General features: G+C 38.1%; 3 protein-coding genes across 3 annotated transcripts in view; 2 read left to right on the top strand and 1 right to left on the bottom strand.

Moving 5' to 3' along the window:
- The window catches only part of LOC141434798 (uncharacterized), a 34868-nt gene extending 27359 nt beyond the window's left edge, over nucleotides 1-7509 (top strand). Inside the window, 6 exon segments of the mRNA XM_074097242.1 lie at nucleotides 1341-1621; nucleotides 2997-3169; nucleotides 4723-4971; nucleotides 6864-6945; nucleotides 7145-7334; nucleotides 7337-7509. Coding sequence (XP_073953343.1) covers nucleotides 1341-1621; nucleotides 2997-3169; nucleotides 4723-4971; nucleotides 6864-6945; nucleotides 7145-7334; nucleotides 7337-7488 — 1127 coding nt within the window. The 3' untranslated portion in view covers nucleotides 7489-7509.
- A 219-nt stretch (nucleotides 7510-7728) lies between these two features.
- LOC141434800 (centromere protein X-like) lies at nucleotides 7729-10180 on the top strand. Its single transcript, XM_074097243.1, has 3 exons — nucleotides 7729-7905; nucleotides 8237-8431; nucleotides 8809-10180. The coding sequence occupies exons 1-3, from the start codon at nucleotides 7822-7824 to the stop codon at nucleotides 8824-8826; spliced, it is 297 nt and encodes a 98-aa protein (XP_073953344.1). The 5' UTR covers nucleotides 7729-7821; the 3' UTR covers nucleotides 8827-10180.
- A 680-nt stretch (nucleotides 10181-10860) lies between these two features.
- On the bottom strand, nucleotides 10861-23257 carry Phax (phosphorylated adaptor for RNA export). The gene is made up of 6 exons (XM_074097252.1): nucleotides 23068-23257; nucleotides 22582-22839; nucleotides 21288-21648; nucleotides 20734-20825; nucleotides 19295-19481; nucleotides 10861-15651 (listed from the first exon to the last, which is right to left on the bottom strand). The coding sequence occupies exons 1-6, from the start codon at nucleotides 23128-23130 to the stop codon at nucleotides 15401-15403; spliced, it is 1212 nt and encodes a 403-aa protein (XP_073953353.1). The 5' UTR covers nucleotides 23131-23257; the 3' UTR covers nucleotides 10861-15400.
- Between the last annotated feature and the right edge of the window lie 2586 nt (nucleotides 23258-25843).

Genomic DNA, 25843 nt, shown 5'->3' on the forward strand with positions numbered 1-25843 from the left:
CTAGAAGTAGGTACACAGCCGATGGATGATGAAATAAAAGGCACACTCATTTTTTTTTTTTTTTTATTTAGGGTGGTAGTATCTAATTTAGAGTTTATCTCACGCAGCCAGGTAGAAAAACGTCCTCAATTCTAACTGTGTCCGAAAAATAAACACATCGCACTTTGAACGCTAATTTGTCAGCAATTTATAGCCGCACCTCAAACATGACCACTACCTCGGTCTTTAGTTACGACGTGCTAAGTAAAATTAGCGATTTATAGTCGTACTTCTATCTCAACATGACCACTACCTCGGTCTTTACGGCGTGCTGACTAAATTAAGCCATTTCATTACTATACGTGACTTTCCACCTGGCTAACGCTTCGGAGTTACTCTGGGTTAAGATAAATAAGGGCAGCATCCTCCACCAAATTTTGTCGCCAAGTTATCGTTAAAGTTAAATAGATATATGAATGGATGAATGAAACTGCTTTGCGTTAGTTTGCGACAAAGTGAATTAAAATAAGTGGGTATAACTCAGTATCCACGAGACCATGGAATCTCGGTGCCAGACGACGGTGATAATTACTTTTGATAGACATACGTAATTGTGTGATCTAGAACCGGTGCTGGTGAGACATGCCGCTTTGGACTCGCGGTGTAGACGCCCCGTCTGGATCACCTCCGGCTACCAGACACGCCAGGCCCTACGCGTCTCTAGGGTACTCCACTTATGGTGGTGCCCGTCCCGCTTGTTAAGCTCGTCAGACGCAGCAGGCCCCTCTCCAGTCTTCCAATGGGGTGTTATGGGGACACCCCCCGGATGGACCTCCAACCTCCCCTTATAGTCCTCCCAAGCCTCGCATCTACTGTTCAACACACTCGAGCTCCCCGAGCGAGTTCCTCGGGGTTCGTGGCAGAATAACTATCGATCGGCAACATCGTTCGGGCACCAAGACCACACAGTCTCGTTATTGCAATACACTACAATAGAACTCACCCGAAACACAGCCGCTCCATCACACATTAATTCTAGCTCTCCTCACCCAGGTAGGCGCTTTCTACTACACTCTTACATTCCTCTCTCTTTATTCAAATCCAAACGACTGTCCAAAGACAATCACGGGCACAGGGCCGCCTATTAAAAAACTAGTCTTGCCATTCTATAAAATCATAAGGAACAGTGTACACGAACTAACCATAAACATGAGAATCGCGGTGCTCCGCGACAACCCCATGGATATAAGTCAGTGCCTATATTCTGTCACAGTCAAGACACTTAACTAAATTTTAATTTCTAATTACACTTTAATGAAGTTCTTCCAGCGACATTAACCTTCTAAAACCCTTATTTTCAGCCGCAGTCACCTCTTTCCAACTCAAACTAACTATGCGGACAGCAATCGCAAGAAACAACTACATGAAAAGAAAAGTCCACGCTATCCTTTCGAGATTCAAACCGAATGAAGATGATATATACATATTGATGGGTGATATGGACAAAGCTTTAGAAGCGGAATGTGTGGATGTCTATAAAGAGTTGTTGGGTTTTTTGACGCCGGTGCAAGCTGACAAAATGGGAAGGTTCCTGGATTATTTCCAGCATGAATGTCTCACTGACTTAATGAAGCGGATAGAGGTGAGATGTGTACAAGGGTCGATCAAGTTTTTCTAGTACCTCGTTGCCATGGTTACATCCCCTGGACAACTGTTTAAAAAAGTGGTTAAAATTCAGCGAGCGTAAATTTTTGTCCTACAAGCCCATTATTTTATGGACATTAGTAGTATATATTATAACAGTTTTAAGAAACTTCGTCACGGGACAGAATAACAAACAAAAAATGTGGATTGACCCATAAACTTATGTTTGTAATATAGTCTAATATTTCGACCAATCCTTAGTCCTTAGTAATATTATAAATGCGAAAGTACAAAAAAGAAACATAATACAATTGTCCAACTTCTAAATACTTTTTTTGAAATTGTTGTGTTTTAAATTAATATCAATTGATAAATGTAATGAAACTGTTAAGATAAACATATTAAGTTGCGATTTGCATAGAAATAAGTGTGGGGGGGGGGTTTAAAGATGATCAAAATTAGTGTAGCTCTAATCAGTCTTAGTTTAATCTACCACCACTTTTTTTACATAAAACGGACCGTGTTTGACCCCTATCTCATCTGATGTTAAGTGCAGATGAGGCCAAAGGTGTATCACTCAGTAACAGCCTATTCACTCTAGCCTTGAAGAGCCCTAGATTGTATTTATCCGGAAATACAGACGACGGGAGCAAATTCCATTCCTTAGCAGTTCGCATTATGATGCGCACAGTCACCAAAATGTATCCGGTAAAAAACAGACAGACAAGCAACTCTACGACTGTGTTGGAGGCTCTGTAGCCTGTTCCCTTTTAGCGGACTGTCAGCGAATCTAACGCGGCTAACTGATACTTGGCGGAACCGTCCCAAAGGGCTTTGGGCTTTAGCTACGAAATTTTATCTTATCTATATCAATATTCCGAGATCTCAAAACACTTGGTCTCAAAGTACCTAAATTGCAGAATGCCTATTTTTTTTTCTTAAAACACCAGAACCTTAATATGGCTGAATTTCAAAATACCTTTACTGATTTTTTTATTTTTTTAATGTCACTGTACTCTTTTTTTGCTGCGACGGTAATCTTTTGGCACAAACTCCATAGTTAGCCCATTTTGATACTTATCCTACTTGAATGCATAATCTTTATTTATTGTCCCATGATATTTATTTATTTTGTCATTTCGGCCATTTGGTATTTAGAGAATATGACGTTTTAGCTCAAAGTCATAATGAATTTCGTTCATATAAGAATTAGACAATTTGACATTTAGGTATTATGAGCACATGGCAATTTGTAAATTAGGGGTATTAGTGAATAAGGTATTATGAAATTTAGTGGTTAAGCCCAAAGCCCCAAAGGTGACAGCAGTTTTCCATACACGATCTTACCTGCGCTTTGTATACTTTCTTCGCAGGAGCAAGTACCGAACCGTCATCACAAGCTCAACATCCTCATAAAATTGCGCGCACTGATTGACGCCAAGCTGGCCCCCTGCCAAGTCTGCGCCGGACTGTTGCAAGTGCTCAAGAAATATCCCAAGCTCGCTAGCCACGTGTTCTCGCTGTTTCCCCATAGGAAGGATAAAGTGTATGTTGGGTTTGCAGTACCCGGCCATAAAGATTGCACATCGGTCTTTGGAAAGAGACTGCTAATTTCGGCTTCGTAGAGCGTTGTCGCACACTACTTATGGGAGGTTTGTCAGTCGTTGTTCAGGTGCAATAGAGTACGGACGCATTTAGATGAAAATATATAATAAAGAGTTGTTGGAACCCCCCAAAACTTTAAATTGTACGATGGCATCTTTAGGATAAAGAGGAAACTATCCTTTTTCTAGTAGTTGCAACAGCTCTCTATAGATATCCGAAGTTTACATGCCATTAATTTGACGTAAACTAATTAAGTCCATAAAGGTGCAGTATTTATTTGATATAAAACGAAACATACGATGATTGATGGACGGTGGCCGGAGTTCGGAAATCGTCGTGAACAGCCAATTGTCTTTTTCCGAAGATCGATGTGCAATCTTTATCGCCGGGTACTTATACTTGGGTGGAATACCCTGCCAGCGTCTGTTGTGTACCCTGGACGCTACAATCTAGCTGTCTTCAAGTCTAACTTTATTAAGCACGTGTGTTGCTTTTAGTCCACAACTTCGCTTACCATCAGGCCAGGCATCATTGTAGTCAAACGTAACCCTAAAAGTCGTGGTGGCCTAGTGATTTTGACCTATCGCCTCTCAAGCAGAGGGTCGTGGCGTGGGTTCAAACCCCGGCTCATCAATTCATGTGCGGAATTACATTTGAAATTTACCATGAGCTTTGCGGTGAAGGAAAACATCGTGAGGAAACCTTCACAAACCTGCGAAGCAATTCAATGGTGCGTGTGAAGTTCCCAATCCGCACTGGGCCCGCGTGGGAACTATGGCCCAAGCCCTCTTGTTCTGAGAGGGGGCCTGTGCCCAGCAGTGGGACGTATATAGGCTGGGATGATAAGCCTATTTCTGTATATAAAAAAACTGAAAGGCAATGACGCACGCGCACGCGCACACTGGTGCCATAATGTCAAACATGAACATGACCTTTGTGGCCCCAATACATAATGCGCCATGCAAAGCCATATAAAGCCAGTCTTCAACCATAATAAGGGCAAAGTCGCCAGCTCACCGGGCACCGGCATAGTCACAATGTCGGCAGATGTGCCTGCGTTGTGTACATCCCTTTAAACATAAAATTCGTAGCGCAGGTCACTACTGTGACTACGACATGCTATTCAACTGCGAGGGGATCAACCACATATCGACGAGTCTCTAACTGAAACTCGTATATGACATTTTAAGAAATTCCAATAACCATTTCAAATACAAATCCTAAAATAGATATTTCAATTTCATGAAAATTCATAATACGAGGTAGATTCAGAGGTCCGTTCTTATGTGACCTCATATATCATTAATCCCTCGTCATTTCTAATGTGCGTAAGTCGATGAGAATACTAACAACTCCACTGTCTTAATAATTATGAGTTTTTTTGAAACCAGACATGCATGTCAAAATCTTACAATTATAATATGAGCTGTTAAAATTTTGCTTTTGAATCTAAATAAATGTGGCATACTGAAATATCTCCTTTTATGTTTGTAGTGATGGTCAAAAAGCAGCAGAGCCAGTGTCGTTCAAACCATTAGAGCAGGTTGCAGCAACGTCACTGGGGCCATTGAGTAATACAGAAGAGGCTCATGAGGATATTGACGATCCAAAAGACAAGCACAGTTTAGAGCAGGCAAGCACTACTTGGAATGATTCGCAAGTCGCAGACAAGAATGGAGAGTTGAATGATACCATTTATGATGACTCACAGCCAATAGATTATGAAGCGGATAATTCGGAAAGGTAAATTTTCAACACAGTATTTGTGCTGACGTTACTTCATTATAATTATAATCGGTTCTTTACATGTTTGTTTGCATCGATGTTTACATTAGGTACATTATAATCGGATCGTTTTGATCATGAGTAGTCGGTAAAAACTTTATTTGCATTTTTTTGCTCAAACCAACTATACATTGACAAGTTCGTACGTGACACGTAAAATCCTGTCGCAGGGAGTTTCTGCTGCCTTTATCAAAAATGTTTTTGATAAGTGCGGCAACTGCTTACTCCAACAGAGTTATACCGGATGTCACATACGAAATTGTCAGGGTAGGTGAAGTTATTAAAAGATTCCAATAGTATCAAAAATACAAACTGAAACATAGATGCACAGAAAAACCAGAAAAATAGACCAGCGCTGGGAATCGAACCTTTTACGATTAAGAGATTAATTTGATTGCTTAATAACGACATCTCTTGTCCGGGTGAGCGGTTAGTTCCAATGGAATGCTGAAAGTTTCTCGATGAGGGCTACAGCATAGGTGTCGCTAGTGTCGCTGCTTAAGTGACTAAATAAGAACTAAACAAGCTGAGATATGTGGTGCATAAGAGAAATTCCCCTTGTTCCCCGTACATAACCAACTTCCATTAAATACCAGCACTGGAATATGGATTATTTTTCCTTGTACAAAACCAACGTCATGGGCCGGTAATGAACGAGGAAAAATAATTCATAGTACAATACCCGGTTTTGGAGTAGGATCCTTTAACGCATTGTACAGAACTATACACTTTTACTGAAGCTTATTTTCACAATCGCGGTTTTTCCCAAGTTGAATCGACCCAAAAACATAGGTAGGTTTTGGTTATGTTAAGTTTGCATCGGCCCGAAGGGCCAAAACTACACAAAAGCAGGAGCTCCGCGCGAGCGGAGCTCCGTCGACATTGTTCCTGTGTCGATTAATATTGGGAAAAAACGCGATTGTGAAAATAAGCTTGAGTAATGCTTTTTTACTGAAGCTTGTTCTGTACAAGGCATTAAAGAATCCTACTTCAAAACCGGGTATTGTACTATGAATTATTTTTCCTCTTACATTACCGGCCATGACGTTGGTTTTGTACATGGAAAAAAATCCTACTCCAAAACTCGGTTTTGTAGTAGGAATTATTTGTCCTCTCCCAGTGCTGGTAATGGAAGTTGGTTATGTACGGGGAACAAGGGAGAAATTCGTGTCTGTACCCCTGTCCAGTGGTGGTGTAGTGGTATAGCGCTGGTCTATTTTTCTGGTTTCTCTGTGCATCTATGTTTCAGTTTGTATTTTCGATATGGGTTTTACGGGATGACCGTAAAAGTAACAAAATTTGGAGTTGAAATAAAAACCTTATCTAGCTACCTAGCTACGAAAATATGGAAAGACTAGCTTAGCCGGCGAGTCCGTTCGCGTAGAATTCGTTATCGCTATCCCGCGGGAACTATGCTATTTTCCGGGATAAAAACTATCTGTATACCGAATTTCATCTAAATCGGTTCAGTAGATCGAGAGGTAACCCCCTACAACCTCACAAACTTTACCTCTTTATAATAGTAGTATAGATATAGATTAGACAGTAAGAAAAGAAAGAAAGAAAATAATTTATTTATTACAGCAGTATAATTATAACAGCAGTGACTCATTACACAGGTTAGAAAAATAATAATAAGAAGTGTTGCTGCTATAAAAAGGTCCCGGCTCAGCATATCGCTACTCCAATGTCAAATTTTAAATTTATACTAGTCGAAATTTTTATAGATTTGTAAATAATATTATTTATCAGGTTAAAATTAATTATTAAATAGGATCTTTCTACACTTCTGTATACTTTTGGCATTAACGAAGAAGAGAAAAGTAATTTATTTTTTTATTATTTTACAGCGATGATGATGGAAGTTTCGAAAATAATTTAACCATAGTCGAAGAACCGGACGAAATTAACACAACAGAATTTGATACAAATGTAAGTATTGCTTATCTCAGACTGTTTTTATTTGGGGAAGTTTTTTTTTTTGTTTTCGAGTCTTGGATGTATGTATAATAGATGTAATGTTTCTATATAATGTATGCTTAGACACAGACACAATGTAATCGGTAATAGAACTGGATGTAGTACTTGGAGTAGGCCCTTTAAATTTAACACATAAATTTCTTTTTTTCAGAATGAATCGCATTCCGAAAATATAATAGATACGCCACATCTAACCATAACCAAAACCGAAGTTCGAGATTACTCCGAATCCGATATGTCAATGGCGATCATGTCAGATGGAGAGACAGTAAAATCTGAACCTGCCGAGTGGAAGCGAGACGAAGACAAGCTACTTCTAGAAATACTGAAACAAAGTTTGACCCCGAAGAAAGAAAAGATAAGACTATTTTAGACATATTAGAAGAAAAAAATGTTCTGCAGTTAGTGGCTGAAAGCCTGTCTCATAAGTCAATTAACGATGTTAGGGAACGAATGGTTTATTTATTAAAATTGATTGTATTAAATAATGAATAAGTAATAAATGTGATGAATGGAGGGTTACTTTTATTCATGTCTGCTTTTAATACAACCTCTTGTCAAAAAAATGGCGAAGACTTATTATTAGGTAATTTTGTCTGAACTCGAATATTGTACATTGACGGGCATTGAACCTCTTTTTTTTGAAGTCTGGCAAAACGGTAGGAAGTTTGTTTCAGCGTAATGTTGCCATAGCCAAATAATATGAATATTTCTGAACGAATTCCAAACGTCAATGTCAAGTCAAATTAATTATTGGTGTTCACCCGCGTATCGTACGTAGTGGCGTTGCGTATTTCTGCGGCAAATAAATATTTAATTACTGAAATAATGGCTCGCAATAGTAACGAGAACGAGGACGATAACATAGACCCTGCTTCCGTGGCTTCAAATGTCAAGAACACCTTCAAACAGGTAGGTTTTATTAACGAAATTCAATGGAGCGTAACATTTTGATAAGTATCCAGTGACTAACTTCCTATTCAATTACACAGTGTCGTTCGATCTACAATATAATAAAAAGATCTTGCATTTGACTAAGATGGCTACAGTTTTGCTACTTTTATCAATAATTCCGTGACAAAATTGGTATTTTACTCATTCTATGAGTTTTAGATTCAAAACAGTCAGTTGGGAGAATGTGATGGGAAAACCGCAAAACAAAACCGTAATGATACTGTGACCACTTCATACAATTACTGTAACTTCATGCTCTATGTAAATTAATAGTATATTTTTTTACAAGGAAGTCATAAAAGAGCTTCTCAACAGTTCATTTGAAGACAACAAGACAAAGCTTGGCAATGATGCACTGTCTCTCGTAGTAGAAGTTGCCAAGTGTCTGGTGACTGAGACCTGCCTACGAGCCTCCAACCAGGCACTGAGGGAGTCCTGTGATAAAGTTGACATTGAACATGTTGAGAAATGCCTGCCACAGCTGGTAATATTTTAATAATATATTGTAAATTTTGTTGATACTTAACTTTGATAATTTGATCTGTCGCGCGACCAATAACTTTTTTGGGTATTATTATTATTATTATAAGTACCCATTGTTTAAAGTTGATAGGAACTAGTAACAAAAATTGATAAATCTCGAGTAGTTACACACCATTGTGGCGCGCGGGGAGTCCAACTGGTTAATTATTTCACGCTTGTATAGTATAAAAAAATTACTAACAACTTCTTACTATGTATGGAAGAAACTTTATAAATATCAAATAGTTATCTGTGAAATTTGGGACAAATAAGACTAGATTTTTTTTAAATTATTTTTCACATGCTGACCTAAAAACATTTATAAATCTTTATTTACAGATGCTGGACTTCCCCTAAGGGAGTTTGTCAAGAAACTTGAACTTATTCAGTTTTATTTATATGACAGACTTATTTCAAGGAGCGAGGCCTTATGAAGATAATAATTTACGATCGCTAACTTCCAGATCTGCGATTTGACTGATAAAACCAGAGGGTACTCCAAGACATGCCCATATATTTTAATATCTTCACAAGTTTATAAAAGGCAGGCTTGTCATAGCTCTCTCGATCAATCAATGAAGAATACAGATCAACTTTTATTTGTATTACCTGCATTTTTTAAATTTCCATTTTGATATATCTTAAAATATTACTATTAGGTTTTAGGTTAAACATACTATGGCATGCACTAAGTAGGCAGCAGGGTGGACAGCGATTTACTTTGTTTTTTTAGCATTAGAAAGAAGATACCTAAGCAATCGTCTTTTTATTGAAAAACACTTGAAAAATAAGTCACAGCAAATATGTAACAATTATGACATGATTATGATTATGTATGAATTATGGATGATGTATGGACATATTATGATCTCCTCAAGATTGTTTACTTACCCTTTTTCTAAATGCTAAAAAAAATAAAGTTTACAATGTGTGGCCCAGAACCGGGGATAATATTAAAAACAGAGGCTCTATAGATCACTGGTAATTGGACCATCATTGTCCCATTTAATTAAAATCAAAACTTAACTTTAGTTTTTTTTCTAACAAACTTAATCGTAAATTCAATGTACGCCATCCTAGAACCCAACTGACGTCGCCTGTCACGCTCACGCTACAAATATCAAACATTTTGCTTTACATTGCTTCTTCGAATAAACTTTAAAGTGTAATAAAAATTAAAAAATGAATTATTTTTAAAAGTCGCTGAAGTAATGTTGTAGAGTTTGTCGAGTACAGTCGCCATCAGATATTTCGAGCGGCCAAGGTAGTCAAAAATATCGGCACATGCACTTTATTATTAAGGTATTAGAGTTCATGTATCGATATTTTTGATCACCTTGCCGCTCCGAAATATCTGATGGCGACTGTACGACCTACGTTTTAATTATTTGCCCCTGTTATAGGCCACACACGGTAGTGCTGGTGGCGCGCTGCGGCGCAAACTACCAACTGCCTGCCCTGGAATCGACACAATGCAAGCCACTAGTGATGCGACTTGAGTCGTTTTTTATGTAATTCGAGTGAAAAAAAATTTGACTCAAGTTCATTTGCACTCGAGTTACCGAGTCAACTCGGCATGCTTAATCAGTCGTAGGAAGTCATTTTCTTTTTCTTTGTTGATTAATGTAATGACACAAATAAGGTAAATAATATTTTGTATTTTATTCATATTATAAAAAAAAACAATAAATATAATTTTTAACCGACTTCATCATGAGTATTTTTATTTCATAATTGATTGATGTATCGCATATTGCAAGGCTGGCAACGCACCCGCAGTCCTAATAATAGTATTTTATGCAGTATCGTAATAGGGGTCGTTAAAACACGAATGTGGGTTTATGAAACGAGGCTACGCTATAGGGTCACATGAGTGTTTTAAGGCCTAATTACGTACAGTTGCATACAATATTTTATCTATATCCATATATTAAATCCTCTATCATGTGTTCCGCGAACCATTAAGAATGACCTGCATTAACGAGAACTAGGTAGGTATGTCTGCCCCACGAGCTGCGCGCGCGCCCCTCCCCGTGCTGTAATGATGTATGAAATCTCATTACGATACAGATTTCTTCACCCTACGCACAGCAGGGCTACGAAACTTAAAACTCGAAGTTCGTATCGTACAGTCTCTCTCGCTCTCGTATTGAATAGCATAAGTGTCAGAGGGACCGCACGACACGAACTTCGAGTTTCGTAGTAGCCCTGCAGGTAGATACGTTCATAGGGAAGAATTATTTATTGTGTAAAACTGTACGTCATGGTTGCGGCTGTAAGGTCCACAAAATAAACAAAGCTTACTTTTTTAGAAAATTTATTATATAAAGTAGGTCAGAGACTGTTCTATACATGTGTTCCTACTTACATCTTCACAATGCCCTTTGTAAAAATACATTTCGAAGATCGTTTCCGCAGACACATCTTGGCATTTAAAAACTAAGAGGAAAATGGTGCATAAATATGCTAATTACATACATTTTATAATCTATTTCGAGGCATTCGGAACAACTACGTTATTGTCTACTGCTACAGGTTATGGAACTTCAACGTGTTTTCCTTATAAAAAATATTTTTAGGCGGATGTTTTTAACCTTTTAACCTCTAATTTAAGACTCCGTGACCATGTGTCATGTGTTGGAACCGATTTTAATCACATAGATACATAAAATAAAGTTGTGGAAATGTCAGCTTCATATAGGCTGAAGCCAGAGCCTCAGATTCTGGATTCATAGAATGTATACAACTCATCTTAAGTCACCGTGTGGCACAAAGTGAACTTGTACAAACCGAATTCAGTAGAAATTACGCGACTCACAGCTCAAAAAAATGACGCTCGTCTGGCAGTACCCATTTAGGCCACAACAGCATCCGACATTTTGCTGAACACAAGAGTAGGACAGGCTGTAAGTATTTTGACGCGAACAGCATTTGAGCAGCATCAGGTTAATAGTGAGAGATTTCAGCGCGCCCCTTCTCCAGCGGTCGACATAAATTAGTTCAAAAATGTCAGTAATTACACTGGGTATTTTTAGAGCAATAATTATTGTGAATAAGATTTTTATCTTCAAATATTTGTCTCTTATATTTGACGCCGACTGTACAAATAATTTAGCGGTCTAAAGGTTAATTTAACATTTTTCCATATTTATCATCCTTTTTGCCAGGATTTACCAATACAGTATACAATTTATTTTGAGTAACATTGCTTGATATAAAAATCACTAAGCCAGAAATTTCACGGGAAGTAAATTCCACGCCTCATCAATTCCTTCTCATTTTGAGATCAATTAGATTTATCAAAACTACATTGTTTTTTATTTTTCATAATTCGTGCCTGTGTTGTACGAACCTCTCTCCTTTGGTTTTAAGATAGTAGAATTAGTAAAAAGACCTTCCATACATACATTATACAGCCCTGCATTATTCTGCAGGTTTATTTTGACGCCAATCTCGATTGACGCTATCCTAATTATAAATGTGTACGGTCTGTCAACAAGTACATCTCCAAAATAGCTACCGAAATAGCTGACGTAGATACATCTGAGCTTTTCACGTTCATTTTTATGTAGGATAGCCTAAACCCCTATTATTGCAATACTTTTTTATTTACATATTTCATAAACACCCTCCATTTTGACATAATTAGGGGCTGTTTCACCATCCATTGATTAGTGTTAACTGACGGTTAACTGTGATGCCGTCTCTATTTGTTTTGATCGAATAGACGGAGACGGCATCACATTTAACCGTCAGTTAACACTAATCAATGGATGGTGAAACAGCCCTTTAATGTCGTCTGTAACTTCTTTGACACATTCACTGCGGCATATTTTTATTTTCAAACTTTCGCTTAGTGCAAACGCACATGTATATTTGAAAAACCCAAGTTAATCTTAAATACATATACATTTTTATAGTATTTCATAGCAACTCACAGCAGCTTTCAAGAAATTGGGAAAAGTTTTCAAAACTGATGTACACTTATTTGCGTTTGACGCACTTTCGAAAGTCAGCAAAACTCTTATATGCGTTTAATGCACTTCTGACAATCAGCAAAACGCTTATATGCGTTTAACGCACTTCCTAAAGTCAGAAAAACGCCTTTGTGCGTTCACGGCAGTGAATGCATCAGCGCCTTTACGACAGCAGTCTTGGTTAAGATCTTCCTCATCGATGACCACATACTGAAACCGTTTATCATAGGGGGACATTAATAAAGGTACATTTTAAACTAAACAACTAAGAGGCGAGCACAAAGTCGCCACAAATAATTACTAATTTTAAACATAAAATACGCATTTTCAGTTATATCACTCCGTTTCACTTCTAGTGCCAGTACCTACGTTTGTGAAAGTTTGTGTACAGATATACATAGTGAATAATGTTTTCCCATCGTGTTTTATCGGATAAGTTCGTTTATGTTGCTGTCTCAATTAGCCTCAGTAAACTAGTTGAGAAAGCAAGATAAATAATTTGACGACCAGATGGCCTAGTGGTTAGAGAACCTGACTACGAAGCTTGAGGTCCGGGGTTCAATTCCCGTGTCGGGGCAGATATTTGTATGAAAAATACGAATGTTTGTTCTCGGGTGTTGGGTGTTTAATATGTATTTAAGTATGTATAATTATATTTATCCGTTGCTTAGTACCCATAACACAAGCTTTGCTAAGCTTACTTTGGGACTAGGTCAATTGGTGTGAATTGCCCCTTGATATTTATTTATTTATTTATTTTAAATACGAACTTTTCTGACAAAATACGATTTCAAAACATTATTGACTGTACTTGTAGCTAGTCGGAGTTTAACGCCGGTAAGTATCCCGTATTTTTCTCTCTGTGTACCTGTTTCTGTATCTGTTACTATTTGTGGTGTACAATAAAGAGTGATTGTATTGTATTGTATGGTCGAGTTCATAAACTTGTGAGCAAAATTTTGATCAAAAATATCTGAACACGCTTCTACGCCGTTAACAATAGAGTCGTGTTCAGATATTTTTAGTCAAAATTTTGCTCACAAGTTATGAAATCGACTGTATCACTTTTCGCCAACTCGACCGAACAACACGAGCAAAAAAACTCGCCGAGCCACAAGTAGGTATACGAACTTATTCTTACGTCCATCTGGAACTCTAGAACGTTTAAATTATGTGAGCTAAGTCAGTGAAAAGTGTTAGACAACAGCTAAATCCTGAATATTGATTTTTCATGTATATTTATTTCTTAATTCAAAATAAAGACAACAAATGGTCCAAGAATATAAGTTACTTTGTTTTTCCTGTGACTTTGCTTAAAGCGATAAGTCCACCTTTGTACAAGTATCTCAAAGTTTGTCAATTGTATTTTGTTTCTTTTCTTTTGTACAATAAAGAGTTTAGATACATTACATACTTACATACATACTTTGTTTGTGCGGAGTTAGGTAAATCAAGCACTACGAGCCGTCAATCTAGATAGTAAGTCTAGAAAGAATGGGATACGAAATATCCGTAGCATATAGTTAGCATAAAGCCATATCTAGTTAGCTAGTTTATCATATTACTATGATAGGTATCAATAATCAAATTGAGTACCTTAACATTGGCCGAATCAAGCCGAGAGACAATTCATCACCGCCAGAATCTTAAAGCCGAGTTTAGACTTCCAAGAAAAATCGTGCAAGTTGCATTACATTACAGCACTCGACTGGCCACTACACTACGGCCTTGCACGATTTTCCTTGCAAGTCTAAACTCGGCTATAGACGTATGTTCTACTCGTAGAATACATTCACAAACAGTCTTCATTCATATAGCATTTTACTATTAATTAATCAGTGAAACAAAGTGATATGGTTTTAAAAAACGTATCGCCCCATACGCACGCCTTTAAGTATAACATTTACCCGCAGTCAACCACAAAGTATACGATTTGTTATAATCTATTGGGACAGTCCTCGTGTGAATTGATAAGCTGGGACTGATGGTGTTGATATTTTCTTAAAAAACTACTGTATGTACGAAATAAACTAAATACAGTAGCAGTAATAGTGGTGATGGAATATCGCTAGAAGGCTTTAGGGCGGTTACAGACTAGCGTTTTATACGCGCGTATAAGCTCGTATAAGCGCGAGCGAGAACATGTCCTTTAGTTAGACCAAACACGGGCAAACACCCAGCTGGGCTACTACGAAACTCGAAACTCGAAGTTCGTGTCGTGCGGTCCCTTTGACACTTATACTATTTAATACGAGAGCGAGAGGGACGGTACGATACGAACTTCTAGTTTCGGGTTTCGTAGTAGCCCAGCAGGAATGAGCACGTACACACATGTTCGATTTAATGTAGCGCGCCTGTTAGCGCGTATGCCAAAAACGAGCGTATACCATGAGCCATGTAACGTCAAACGGACTTCTCGCCAGTGACGTTTTTGTAGCTATATTTTGTGTCAGAAATCCCTCATTGGATTAACTACTATACAATAAAAAATAGTATTGGATTTTCTAACAGCTTCTCTCGCTACATGTCAGTTTTAGAGTTGCCAGCAAAAAAAAATAAGATTCTAAATTAGTTTGTGTTTTTATTTGCTAATACACCACACTGGAACATTAGCCGAACAAGCTGTCTGTAGTTCCTAATTAATTTGAAAATAAAAGTCGAACAGACTTGACAACTGTTTTATGCTGGAGTTAGTGGTAGAAAACAAATACTTAAGTTAGGAATACACATTATAACAAGACTTCAAAACTTAGTATTATTTGGTACAGTCACCAACACCAATATCTGACACAACAAAGCGTGCCTAAATATCCGATCGATACGACTCTATTTCTAGGGCGGGTAGGACGTGTCAGATACATTTACACGCTCCGCTACGGCAGATATTAATGTACTTACTTGATCACACGAGAACCATCTGGGGCAACAGCTAAACTAAGCTAGGGTTTCAGTCCTCAGAACAGATCCATTTCGTCGTTACACATGACCTCGAGGTAATCATCATCCTGGTAGTCCTGGAGGGTACGCTCGTTCCGGTCGGGGAGGGGGGAGCGCGGGCGGCTCGGGGAGGGGGGCGGGGCTTCGTGAGCGTCCGTGTCGCTAGAGCAGTCGCGCGCGTCCGTCGCGGGGGACGGCGGCGGGTTGGAGCCGTGCGAGGTTTGCACTGTCGCCTCGCCGCGAGAGAGGAGCGAGGGGAGCTCCGAGTCTGTAACAATGCACCACACTTTATACATCACACGTTTTAACTCAGCGTCATCATCACATCTCCAGCCTAAGTCAGTGAGCATTTAAAGGAACCCCAATTATTTATTTACTAAAGGTACCCACAATATTTTTCTCAATATTATTCTTTCATCTACCCTTTTTATTTTTTATATTTAAGACTTGAACGATAATATAATACAATAGAGAATTAGTATTTATTAATTTTTGTAATGTCTTACAGCCTTATTCATAAAAAATCCTTAATTGAGGTTTGATCGGTCTGTTTCTTAGCAGACTGATTAAGCTTGTTAGATGGTTGTTAAGAAGTATGATTCATAAACGCTTGCTAGCAGTCTGCTAGTTGTTGAGCTGCTGATAGACGGATTAGACGCGTTATGTTGGCCATCTTGACAAATCAAAGACAAAAAAGGCCTCATCGATAATAAAAAAAAAATTGACAGCAAATTAGCAGGAAAATAAAATAAAAAGTGAGATGTTTGTTTTCCCGCCATTTTCGATCCGCATGTTTATGTTGTACCTAAGTGCAAAAAGTCGTAATAATGTTAATCATCCTAATTTATTTTTTCATATTTATTGTTAGTAAAGTAGTAAAGTAGCAGTAATAAATACCTAATTTAGAGGATTTTGAAATACATATTCCTAAAAAAAATTTTCCTGATTTTTTTTAAATCTTTGCGTAACCCTCCCATTCACTAAAAATATCTTCGGTATGGTTTTTTGCTCTTGTCAAAGTCAGCTGTTCAAACTTGTGGCGGCCATTTTGTGACTTAGCAGGGAGATAAAGGAAGGTCTATGGTCCTCTAACTTTAGCAGAGCCTTGATCGACTGATTAGCGCTAACAGACGTTTATGAATCATGTTTTTTAGCATCGGGCCTTCAAGGAGCCTTCAAGGAGGCTCTAACTTTATATGAATAAGGCTGTTAGGGTCTCCCCACATTATTATAGACGCGGAATCGGCAATAGCATACAGAAAAAAGCTTCATGTCCTATTGCATGCAATAAGAGTTACGGGCAGAATAATAACAACACTAATAAATTGGTTGACCCATTATGTAGTGCAGCGTTTCTTAAGAGCGTCTATACCTGCTGAGTTGGCAACGTTGCATTTTTGTTAGTTTTTCTCGATTATTCCATAAAAATTTAATGGAACTTAATAATGTTGTCTGATAGAACACTTCTTAATATATAAGTTAACTAGCTTTTGCCCGCGGCTTCGCTCGCGTTAAATTCGGAGTAACATACATTTACTTTCTGCGATCCTTTTTTCGTGTTTTGATTAATTAGTTATTATTTAGTTTTGAGGATTATATAGAAATACAAATACAGACAGTTTTTTTTAGACAGATGGTGCAAATTTTGTAATACAAAAATCGACCTACAAACTTTGAAACCCTGCTTCGCTGATTCAGGGTTGGAATTTTAGAAAACGCTAAAGTACATACTACGCGTTTCTTTTGCCCGCGACTTCATACACGATATAGGATTATATCCCGAGAAATTGTAAAGTTCCCGCGGGACATGAATCACTGTTAAGATCTATTTTAATATTCTTAATTGTCGATTAGAGACACATTGTAGCTTTCTATTATTGAAATAATTTTGAAAATCTGCCTCAAAATTGAAACTTATTTTTATTGTGCGGAAAGTTTGTAATTTTTTTAAAAGTAAGTTGTCTAATGTCAATCAGGGATAGTGTATCTTTCTATTGATAAAAGAATTATTTAAATCAGCTTAATAGTTTCAGAGATGACCCCCAACAAACAAAGAAACAAACAAAGTTGAGATATTTTCCTATTCATTCTATTTCTCTAATCTTTGCCCTAGTGCACCTCTGCATTACTTTAGGTCCATCTATGCCAAATTTCACACCGTAGCATGCTGAACGGTTGTGTTGCTCTGAAGATGAGCTCTGGTTGAATTCGAAACGCGTCAGTGTAAAGTGGTGGTGGTGATAGATGGATTTATGTGATTTGTGTGTGTTCTTACAGTGTGGAGGTGGAGGAACTGCATGAACACACATTGCATGGGCACAAAAGTAGCTATCATAAAGATCGCGGGTGGGCAAAGTAATTGTGTCAGCTCGTTGAACGTACATGTAAAATTTCGTATCTATGCTATGAGCCTTTGAGGAGTTCCGTCATCAGCAGATGACCCTGGCTGCAGCATCAGGCGGTGTATATCATATAAACGCATTGTCATTGAAATTTAACAATCATGTAATTTCTTTTGCGTGTGCCATCAACTTTTGAGGACTTCCCTCCTACGGAGACGATCCTCGCCAGGATGAGCAGGATGTCACTGCTAAATAATTGTTACCAGATTTACATCAGGTTGCCAAATCTCCAGTCCCCAGTTTTATTGGTTTAGCGTATGCGTTTTCTGATTCAGTTGGTAAGTATATAAAATCCTCTTTATTCGTTTTATCCCGTGGGATATTCGGAAAATCTTTGAAACAGTTTTTACCTACCTGCATGCCGAATTTGAAGTTTCTAATATTTATAATTACGGAGCTAGGGCCACTTTGAAGCGAAAATATAAATCCCATTTTATTCCCTATCCCGTAGGAATTTTGATAAATCCTGAAAATAGTTTTTAGCTGTTAGTATTACCTACTTGCTCGCCCAATTCGAAGTCTCTAATAATTATAGTTACGGTAAAAGGGTCAATAATTGAAAGTGAAAATACAAATCCCATTTATTCACTATCCCGTGGGAATTTCGAGAAATCCTGAAAACCGTTTTTAGCTGTTAGTATTACCTACTTGCATGCCAAATTTGAAGTTTCTAATAATTATAGTTACGCAAATAGGGCCATTTTGAAGTGAAAATATAAATCCCATTTTATTCCCTATCCCGTGGGAATTTCGAAAAATCCTTTCTTAGTGCGCGTCTACACCTATTAAGGAACATATATTCCAAATTTCAAGTTTCTAGACCCAGCGGTTTGGGCTGTGCGTTGATCTATAAGTCAGTCAGTCAGTCAGTCAGTTTCTTCTTTTATATATATATATAGATGTGTCTACTCCAATAATTATTCGTTATAGACTTTTATTTTCTTTAAAAACCGGTCATAAACATTAATTCGTTTTTAAGGAATATAAAAGTTTATCTTGAAGCCAGCTCAGCAGGTATAAACGCTCTTAACCTCGGGTCGCGATCCAAATTGGGCTCGCGTGTGGTATTGGGATTGGTTGCAGGGCTCTCTACTTACTTTGACGTCAATTTTTGCGGTATTTTAGGGTCGCGGACTACAAATATATATTTTTTCTTCTATATTTTTTCGAGGCTTAATTACACCTGTGTGACTATACCAGCCTCATTAGAAGAATCGATGGCCACATTCATCAACCACTTCTATTGCGATGTCCAGATTATCTGGCTGCAAAGGAGTGCTTGATGAACCTGTAAATTCGTACTGCATCTTCTGATACCGGACAACTCAAAATAATATTCACTGCACCATTGAACAGGTCCAAATCACTTAAATACCTCTCACGGCTATCCTTAGTCAATACACACTCCACCAAAAAATATACTAAGTCCTCAATCCTACAAATATATTAACACTTTGGGTCCGCCATCCAAAAAGGGTAGGTAGAACCGCTTATGTAGTGAGTACTGACCAGTGAGACTCTGTTTGAGCTGTTCCATGACGCGCTGGCGGCTCTTGGCGCGCGCGCGTTTGATGCGGCGCGCGGACTGCTTGCGCTCCTCCGTGAAGATCTGACTGACCATCTCCTGGGAAACCTCCTCGTCGCGCTTCAGCAGGAAGAAGTACACGCCGCCCGGCGTCCGGCGGCGAGTACCATTCTGACATAAGCATCATCACAAATCGTAAGATTTCGTAAAGAAAAAGTCACACTTGCTCATAAACAGTGTCGTAACATGCAGGTTGCAACCCCCAAATAAAACCCTGAACCTTTTGTTCTTGTCATGAAACCCAAGGTCGGTTATGAGTCATTGCCCGTACTAATAGTGATGCGGCTGCAGGAGTACAGTCACCAGCATTAATATCTGCCACAGCAGAGTGTGCAAAAATATCTGATACACGTCCTTCCGGTCCTAGAAATAGAGTTGTATCAGATATTTATGCATGCTTGTTGTGTCAGATATTGGTGCTGGTGACTGTACTACAATTACGAACATCGACTTCTATAAGAACAAGCTTCTAATAGACTCGTTCGTAATTCCTTATTTACCGCCCTAAAGACATAATGCACTATTTGCGTCTTCAGAGCTGTCTTTAAGTGGATTTTTAAATACTTGGGCCCCAAGCTTGGGCCGTTACCAAGATTATTTAGTAGGTAAGCCTAGTATAACATTTATTCAACTGTTTTTTTTTTCAATCATATTCCTATTGCTTGCAGGCCCCTACATACTTTCTTAGAGTGCTCAGTGAGAAAGGGTCAGGGTATATAAAATATATTGACCTGGATAACTTTTTATGACAACCGGATGGCCTAGTGGTTAGAGAACCTGACTACAAAGTTTGAGGTCCCGGGTTCGATTCCCGGCCAGGGGCCAGGGCAGATATTTGTATGAATAATACAAATGTCTATTCTCGGGTCTTGGATGTTTAATATGTATTTATCTATATAAGTATGTTTATCACTTTATCCGTTGCCTAGTATCCATAGTACAAGCTTTGCTTAGTTTGGGACTAGGTCACGTCTTAAATCGAGTTGAATCCATAGCACTTCCTCTTTGGAGCAACGCGACTCAGCGGCTGCTGCAACACGCGCACGTCCGTTGTGCTCTGAAGAGGAAGGGCTACGAATTAGCCCGAAACATGTTGGGTTAAACTCGATTTAAGACGTGAGTTATCCGGGTCAATATATTTAATATGAGTGAGTCTCACGGTAACTTCATGGTCAGGGTATATCATTAATTAATCTAAAATGAGTTTCCACTACTCCATACAGAGAAGTCCAGCCATTGTGTTAACAGTTGTCACAAATTGCGCCACTACTTGTTCTGTGTGTGACAAGTTTGAATAATCTCATGGTTTACAGTTGTTATATGGACAGTTTACATCAATAGCTAACTTGCAAAGTAAACTTACCATGACCAGCATGCCTCCATCAGCCTCTACCCTCTGGGTCTCCTTGTATATTTCTATTGCTTTACTCGCACCTAGAACTTGGACAATTCTTCCTGAAAATAATAAAAATAAACTCATCAATGCTCAGATCTAACCCTCGGCACTAAGGCTAAGTATGCACTATGTACCTAACAGCAGCAATTTTTCCGCATTTTAGGCTATGTATGCACTATGCGGCTAGCCGCGAGGTTTTAGTGCGCCGTCCCTCTTCGAAGTATAGCTTGAGAAAGAGACAGCGCGCTACAACCGCTTGGCTTACCGCATAGTGCGTATGTAGGCTCAAATGCAGAAATATTGCATAAAGGTTCATTTTAGAATTTAGACAAGGAATTAGGACAGATAGCACGAAATTCCCATGGCATTGAAAGCTCTGTAAAGGGGGCTAAGCTAAAATACTGCTAATAGAAGGTAGATAGTGAAGTTAACAGCTTTGTTAACAAGGGCTTACACATAAAATTTTAGTCAATACTAGTCAACAAAACGGCCCGAATGAACTTTAGTTTACTTGAACTTACCCACTAATTCCTTCTTTTCCTCAGCCAAATTGTCAGCAATTTCCGAAGCTAGTACTTCTACTAGACTTTCCGAGGTTGCCATTAAGTCTGGCAATATTCTTGGCTGCTGCTTACTGTTATGATCCTGGCTGCTGGCCCTCTTACCGAGCCTCAGCTTCACATTAGACCGGTCTGCGTGTCTCCGTTTCTTTGATGTATGAACGTCTCCATCCTCATCCCCATCCTTCTTACTTGTAAAAATATTCTTAGCAATATAGTTATCCTCTAATCTATATTTAATGGTATAGTCATAAGATTCAACGCCATATCTGCTCTTCTTTGTGACATCACAGGTAACCATGTCCTCTGTTAACAAGTCTTCCTGTAAAAGAAGTGATAAAGAGAATTGAAAGTCAAATTTTAATAATCTTAGATACATCCTTTAATCATGTTTGCTGAAAGAAAAATAGTATGGGAATTTCCAATCTGCATACCCCATAGGAAATACAGCCCTCTCAGTGGAATGCAATGTCTGTGCCCAACAGTGGGATTTATAATATAATATTTATAATACTACACATAATAAGCTGAGAGACACTTGAAAATAGCAGTAATACAGCATATAGCAGTATCACAAAACACAGATAGTTCAGAAGTCAATCTCATGTATGTACTTCAATTTTAATACCTAAGCGCCGGTCGCTCTAAGGTTGTCAACTATGGCTTATGCACCAAAAAAGTATTGTGGTGGTGGCAGTATCTAGTTGTTTGATTTAATGTTGAGAATGAAACGGGAAGAATGGAAATATAAATTAATAACTAAAATACTTAATTTTAATGTCATTGTTATATAATAAATTTGTCACAGAAAATATCTTGCGACGATTTCATTATTGGCGAAATTCACGATTATTTCATTTAAACAACCGTCCACTGAACAGTTATAATAACTTTTTTTTTTGTTGCTCCATTATTGCACAAAAAAGTTCAGAGATGCGTGTCTCGAGCGGATGGCACTCCCGCTCGCTCTGGTCCCAACCGGTCTGAGAAATTGTGTGCGTTGCTCGAGCGCACTTGTATGGAGATTGATTTCTCAACTATCTGTGTTTTGTGGCAGTATAGACAGTAATTTTACCAACGTAAAATTAATGGTACATTATCCAAGTGCAACTCTCTTAACTAATGACCTAGAACGTGTGATTTAATTGATTTGAATCTTTTATATATTTTAATATAGCCATGCTAACTAGTTTGTTCCGGTAATATACTAATACTTCAAGTACCCTACATGTCACAGTATATTAACACAACTTGCCTGCAATGCTTTACACCAAATATTGTATTTTTCCTTTTTGTCAGGCTGCGCTTGCGGCTGAGGGCGCTTGGGTCTCAGCTTGGTCCGCTTCGGGCGCCGCCGGGGCTCCTCGTCCGATTCCGATCCCGAAGACTCTTGCGCTGACCCTTCGTCGCTCAACTCGTCTTGAATCTGCATATGAACTAGCGACGGCGGGTTAAACGTGTCGGGACGCTCCAACGGTATATAAGTGCCATCTTCGACATCTGAATCCTCCAACTACAACGAAACAATCGAAATTTAGGACGCGTAAAATTAAATACGCCCAAACGTCATCCATGCAAAAAAACTGCGTTTCACTAAATGAATATTCATAATTTCGTTTACCCTTTGGCTCTTAAAGTACGCTATAGACCTAAAAAATAAAGCATTTCAGAAAGTAAAACATAAGAAAGTACCAGTACCAGACTTGCTTGCAAAAAGTATACGTAAAACAAAAGTTCTAACCTCTCCTTCTTCACGTTCATGAGACACCTCGACATCTAGTTCGCCCTCGGTGGTCGACATCATGTTCCGGGAGAGTTATTACGTTGTAATAACAACAGTACATGAATATATTTTGAGAAAATACAACAATTCCGCCTTAACTGCACTTATTACTGCTGTCATTGATTATAGACAAGATAGACTTACAAACAAATGTCATGTTTAGCGAAAGGTCATTCACGAAGAATGTTATCACAGAAATGTTACACGTTTACGTTTGTTATTGCTTATTGGATACCATAGAAAAATAAATAATCATTTCATTATTTTTCTTGTTTACGTATTATAGGGAGATGTGGAAGTCAAGAGGAGAGGCATTTGCCCAGCACTGGGACACAGTTATAGGCTAAATATAATAATAATAATAACGTGTTATTAAAAATATTGTTACTTGTTACTCTTCATTTGTGTTTTTTAACATAATTAATTTTCAAAAATACCTTCTCTTAAACGTTCACGATATATATTCATACAACAGGGTGACACTCTTTCCCGGTCCAGATAACACCGACATGAAAATACCGGCCCTGTTTTTTTGTGTACTCGCCCCAAGGAGCTTCTATGGGCGTGTACACGAAAACCAGGGTGGTATTTCCAATCCGGTCGGTATTATACGGTCCGGGAAAGAGAGTCACCTCATACAACATATACCTCATATAAAGCTCATGTTCAAGTATACAATGCAGGGTATTATACCTTTACTTGCCCGAATTTCATATGCCATAATATTCAACCACCAAAATATTTTTTCTTATAAATCCATTGCGATTTTGCTGACTGATTTCTCATAGTAAAACCTGCCTATTTGAGGTGCTGGGTAAAAATTACTTATTTATTTCATATAGCAGAAGTATCAAAATTATCTAAGACGGGCTAGAATGACAATATGTCAATTTTTACAGTCAAAAATAATACAATACAGTCGTTCAGGCCCTTATCAGAAGATGAATTCAGAAAGAAACACTATTTAGCATGGCGTTCGAATATTCTATTAAGTAATATTATAGCACTTACTCGTAATAATATGGAAAACAATATGTATTGCATTCGTATCATTATGACATCTTATTTTCGGGATAAAAATACATCAAATAAATTTATCTAGCAAACAAAATATACGGGAAAATGAAATTTCGGGCATATGAAATTCGGACAAATGAAATTACAGCATACAACTTTCGGGCAAAAAAAATCGATGACAGATTCCTAAGAACAGATCTTCGTATGTCTTATAGTTTTCTTTCGGACTTTCCCATACTGACCGATCTAAATGAGCCACCCTGTATACCTAACACATTTACCCATCATTTACCTTTACCTTTTTCGTTCTGTCATGTCATTCTGTCATGGATTCCTATTATTTTTACCCGACTGCCCGAAGGAGGGTTAATATGTGTATCGAATACGTGTAACCTCTCTCTTTCTCTCTCTCTCTCTCTCTCTCTCTCTCGAAATAACGAGAAACATGAGTTACAATTTCACCGTTAATTCGAACCTTAAATGAAACGGAGTATAGGGCTGACTGCATTGGTTATCGATGGGTTATCTACGGTGAGCTCATCATGGTGGCAATTGTTGTCTAGGTCTTTTAAAACCATTAGGGGTTTGATAAGACGATTTTTCGATTCAGTGATTTGTTTGCGAAATATTCAACTTTAAAGCGCAAGTTTCATTAAAATCGAGCGTCCCCCCCTCCCCCTCTAAAATCTAAACTGGTGGGTGGAAGAAAATCAGAATGGTAGTTAGTATATCAAACTTTATAGGAAAACTATAACGGCAAAGTTTGCTTGAGAATTATTAGTAGTTTAAGAGTAAATAGCAGCCTAAGGTATAAAATATACCTAAACTTGGAAGATTCCGTATAAAATACGAAATCCTTAGAAAAATATTACTTAATTTTTTCGTAATGGCTACGGAACCCTATTTTGGACATATCCGACACGCTCTTGGCCGGTTTTTACCTTTGCCCGTCGTGGTGTTTGGTCGGGTCGCCCGTTGGCGCTTTCTATCTTTTGACTTTCTCTATCTTTTATCTTTCTTTATCTATACTTATACTCTTTGCTTTTGACTGAACAAAGCTAAGCCGCTCAGCTATATTTATTTACAGAATACCTACCTATAGTGCGATTGGTGACAGAGGTACAATACATGGAATATATAGAATTAGGAAGTTATTTATGGGAAACTGTCGTTTTCACTGTGTCATTCATAAAAACATGTCAAAAATGATAATGCCAGTGGGGTACACTTAAAACGTCACTTTTTACGTACACTTCAGCGCCCCTGACGCCAAAATGAAGGTACTAAATTGACAAAAATGTGTCAAACGTCGACCAGACAAATTCAGTGTTTCCGGTTTCCGCTGTCTGGCTAATTGGCTATGCCTATCGTGACAGTGACAGTTGATGCATTTTTTAAGTTTTCTCAGTTTATTGCTGATTTTATTATATAAAGTTTGTTTTTATTATAAATATTAGTTTATTTATATTTATTAGTATCGTTTTGTAAAGTAAGATCTTTTTTTATTTTGTGAAATTTGTTGTTTTAACCGCGTGACTTTGTGAATCAGGTAAACCAATGCAAGCGGCCGCACTGGCTGCTTTAAGTTTACTTGATTCACAAAGTCACCGCGGCAGTTTAACCGTAGTTGCCTGCCTACCTAAATCTTTATTGGGAACAGTAACAAATTGGTAGGCACAACACAAAATATGTAAATCGATGTCACCCGCAAAAGTTG

The sequence above is a fragment of the Choristoneura fumiferana genome, chromosome 14, assembly GCF_025370935.1.
Source record: "Choristoneura fumiferana chromosome 14, NRCan_CFum_1, whole genome shotgun sequence".
In the NCBI taxonomy this organism is placed as follows: domain Eukaryota; kingdom Metazoa; phylum Arthropoda; class Insecta; order Lepidoptera; family Tortricidae; genus Choristoneura; species Choristoneura fumiferana.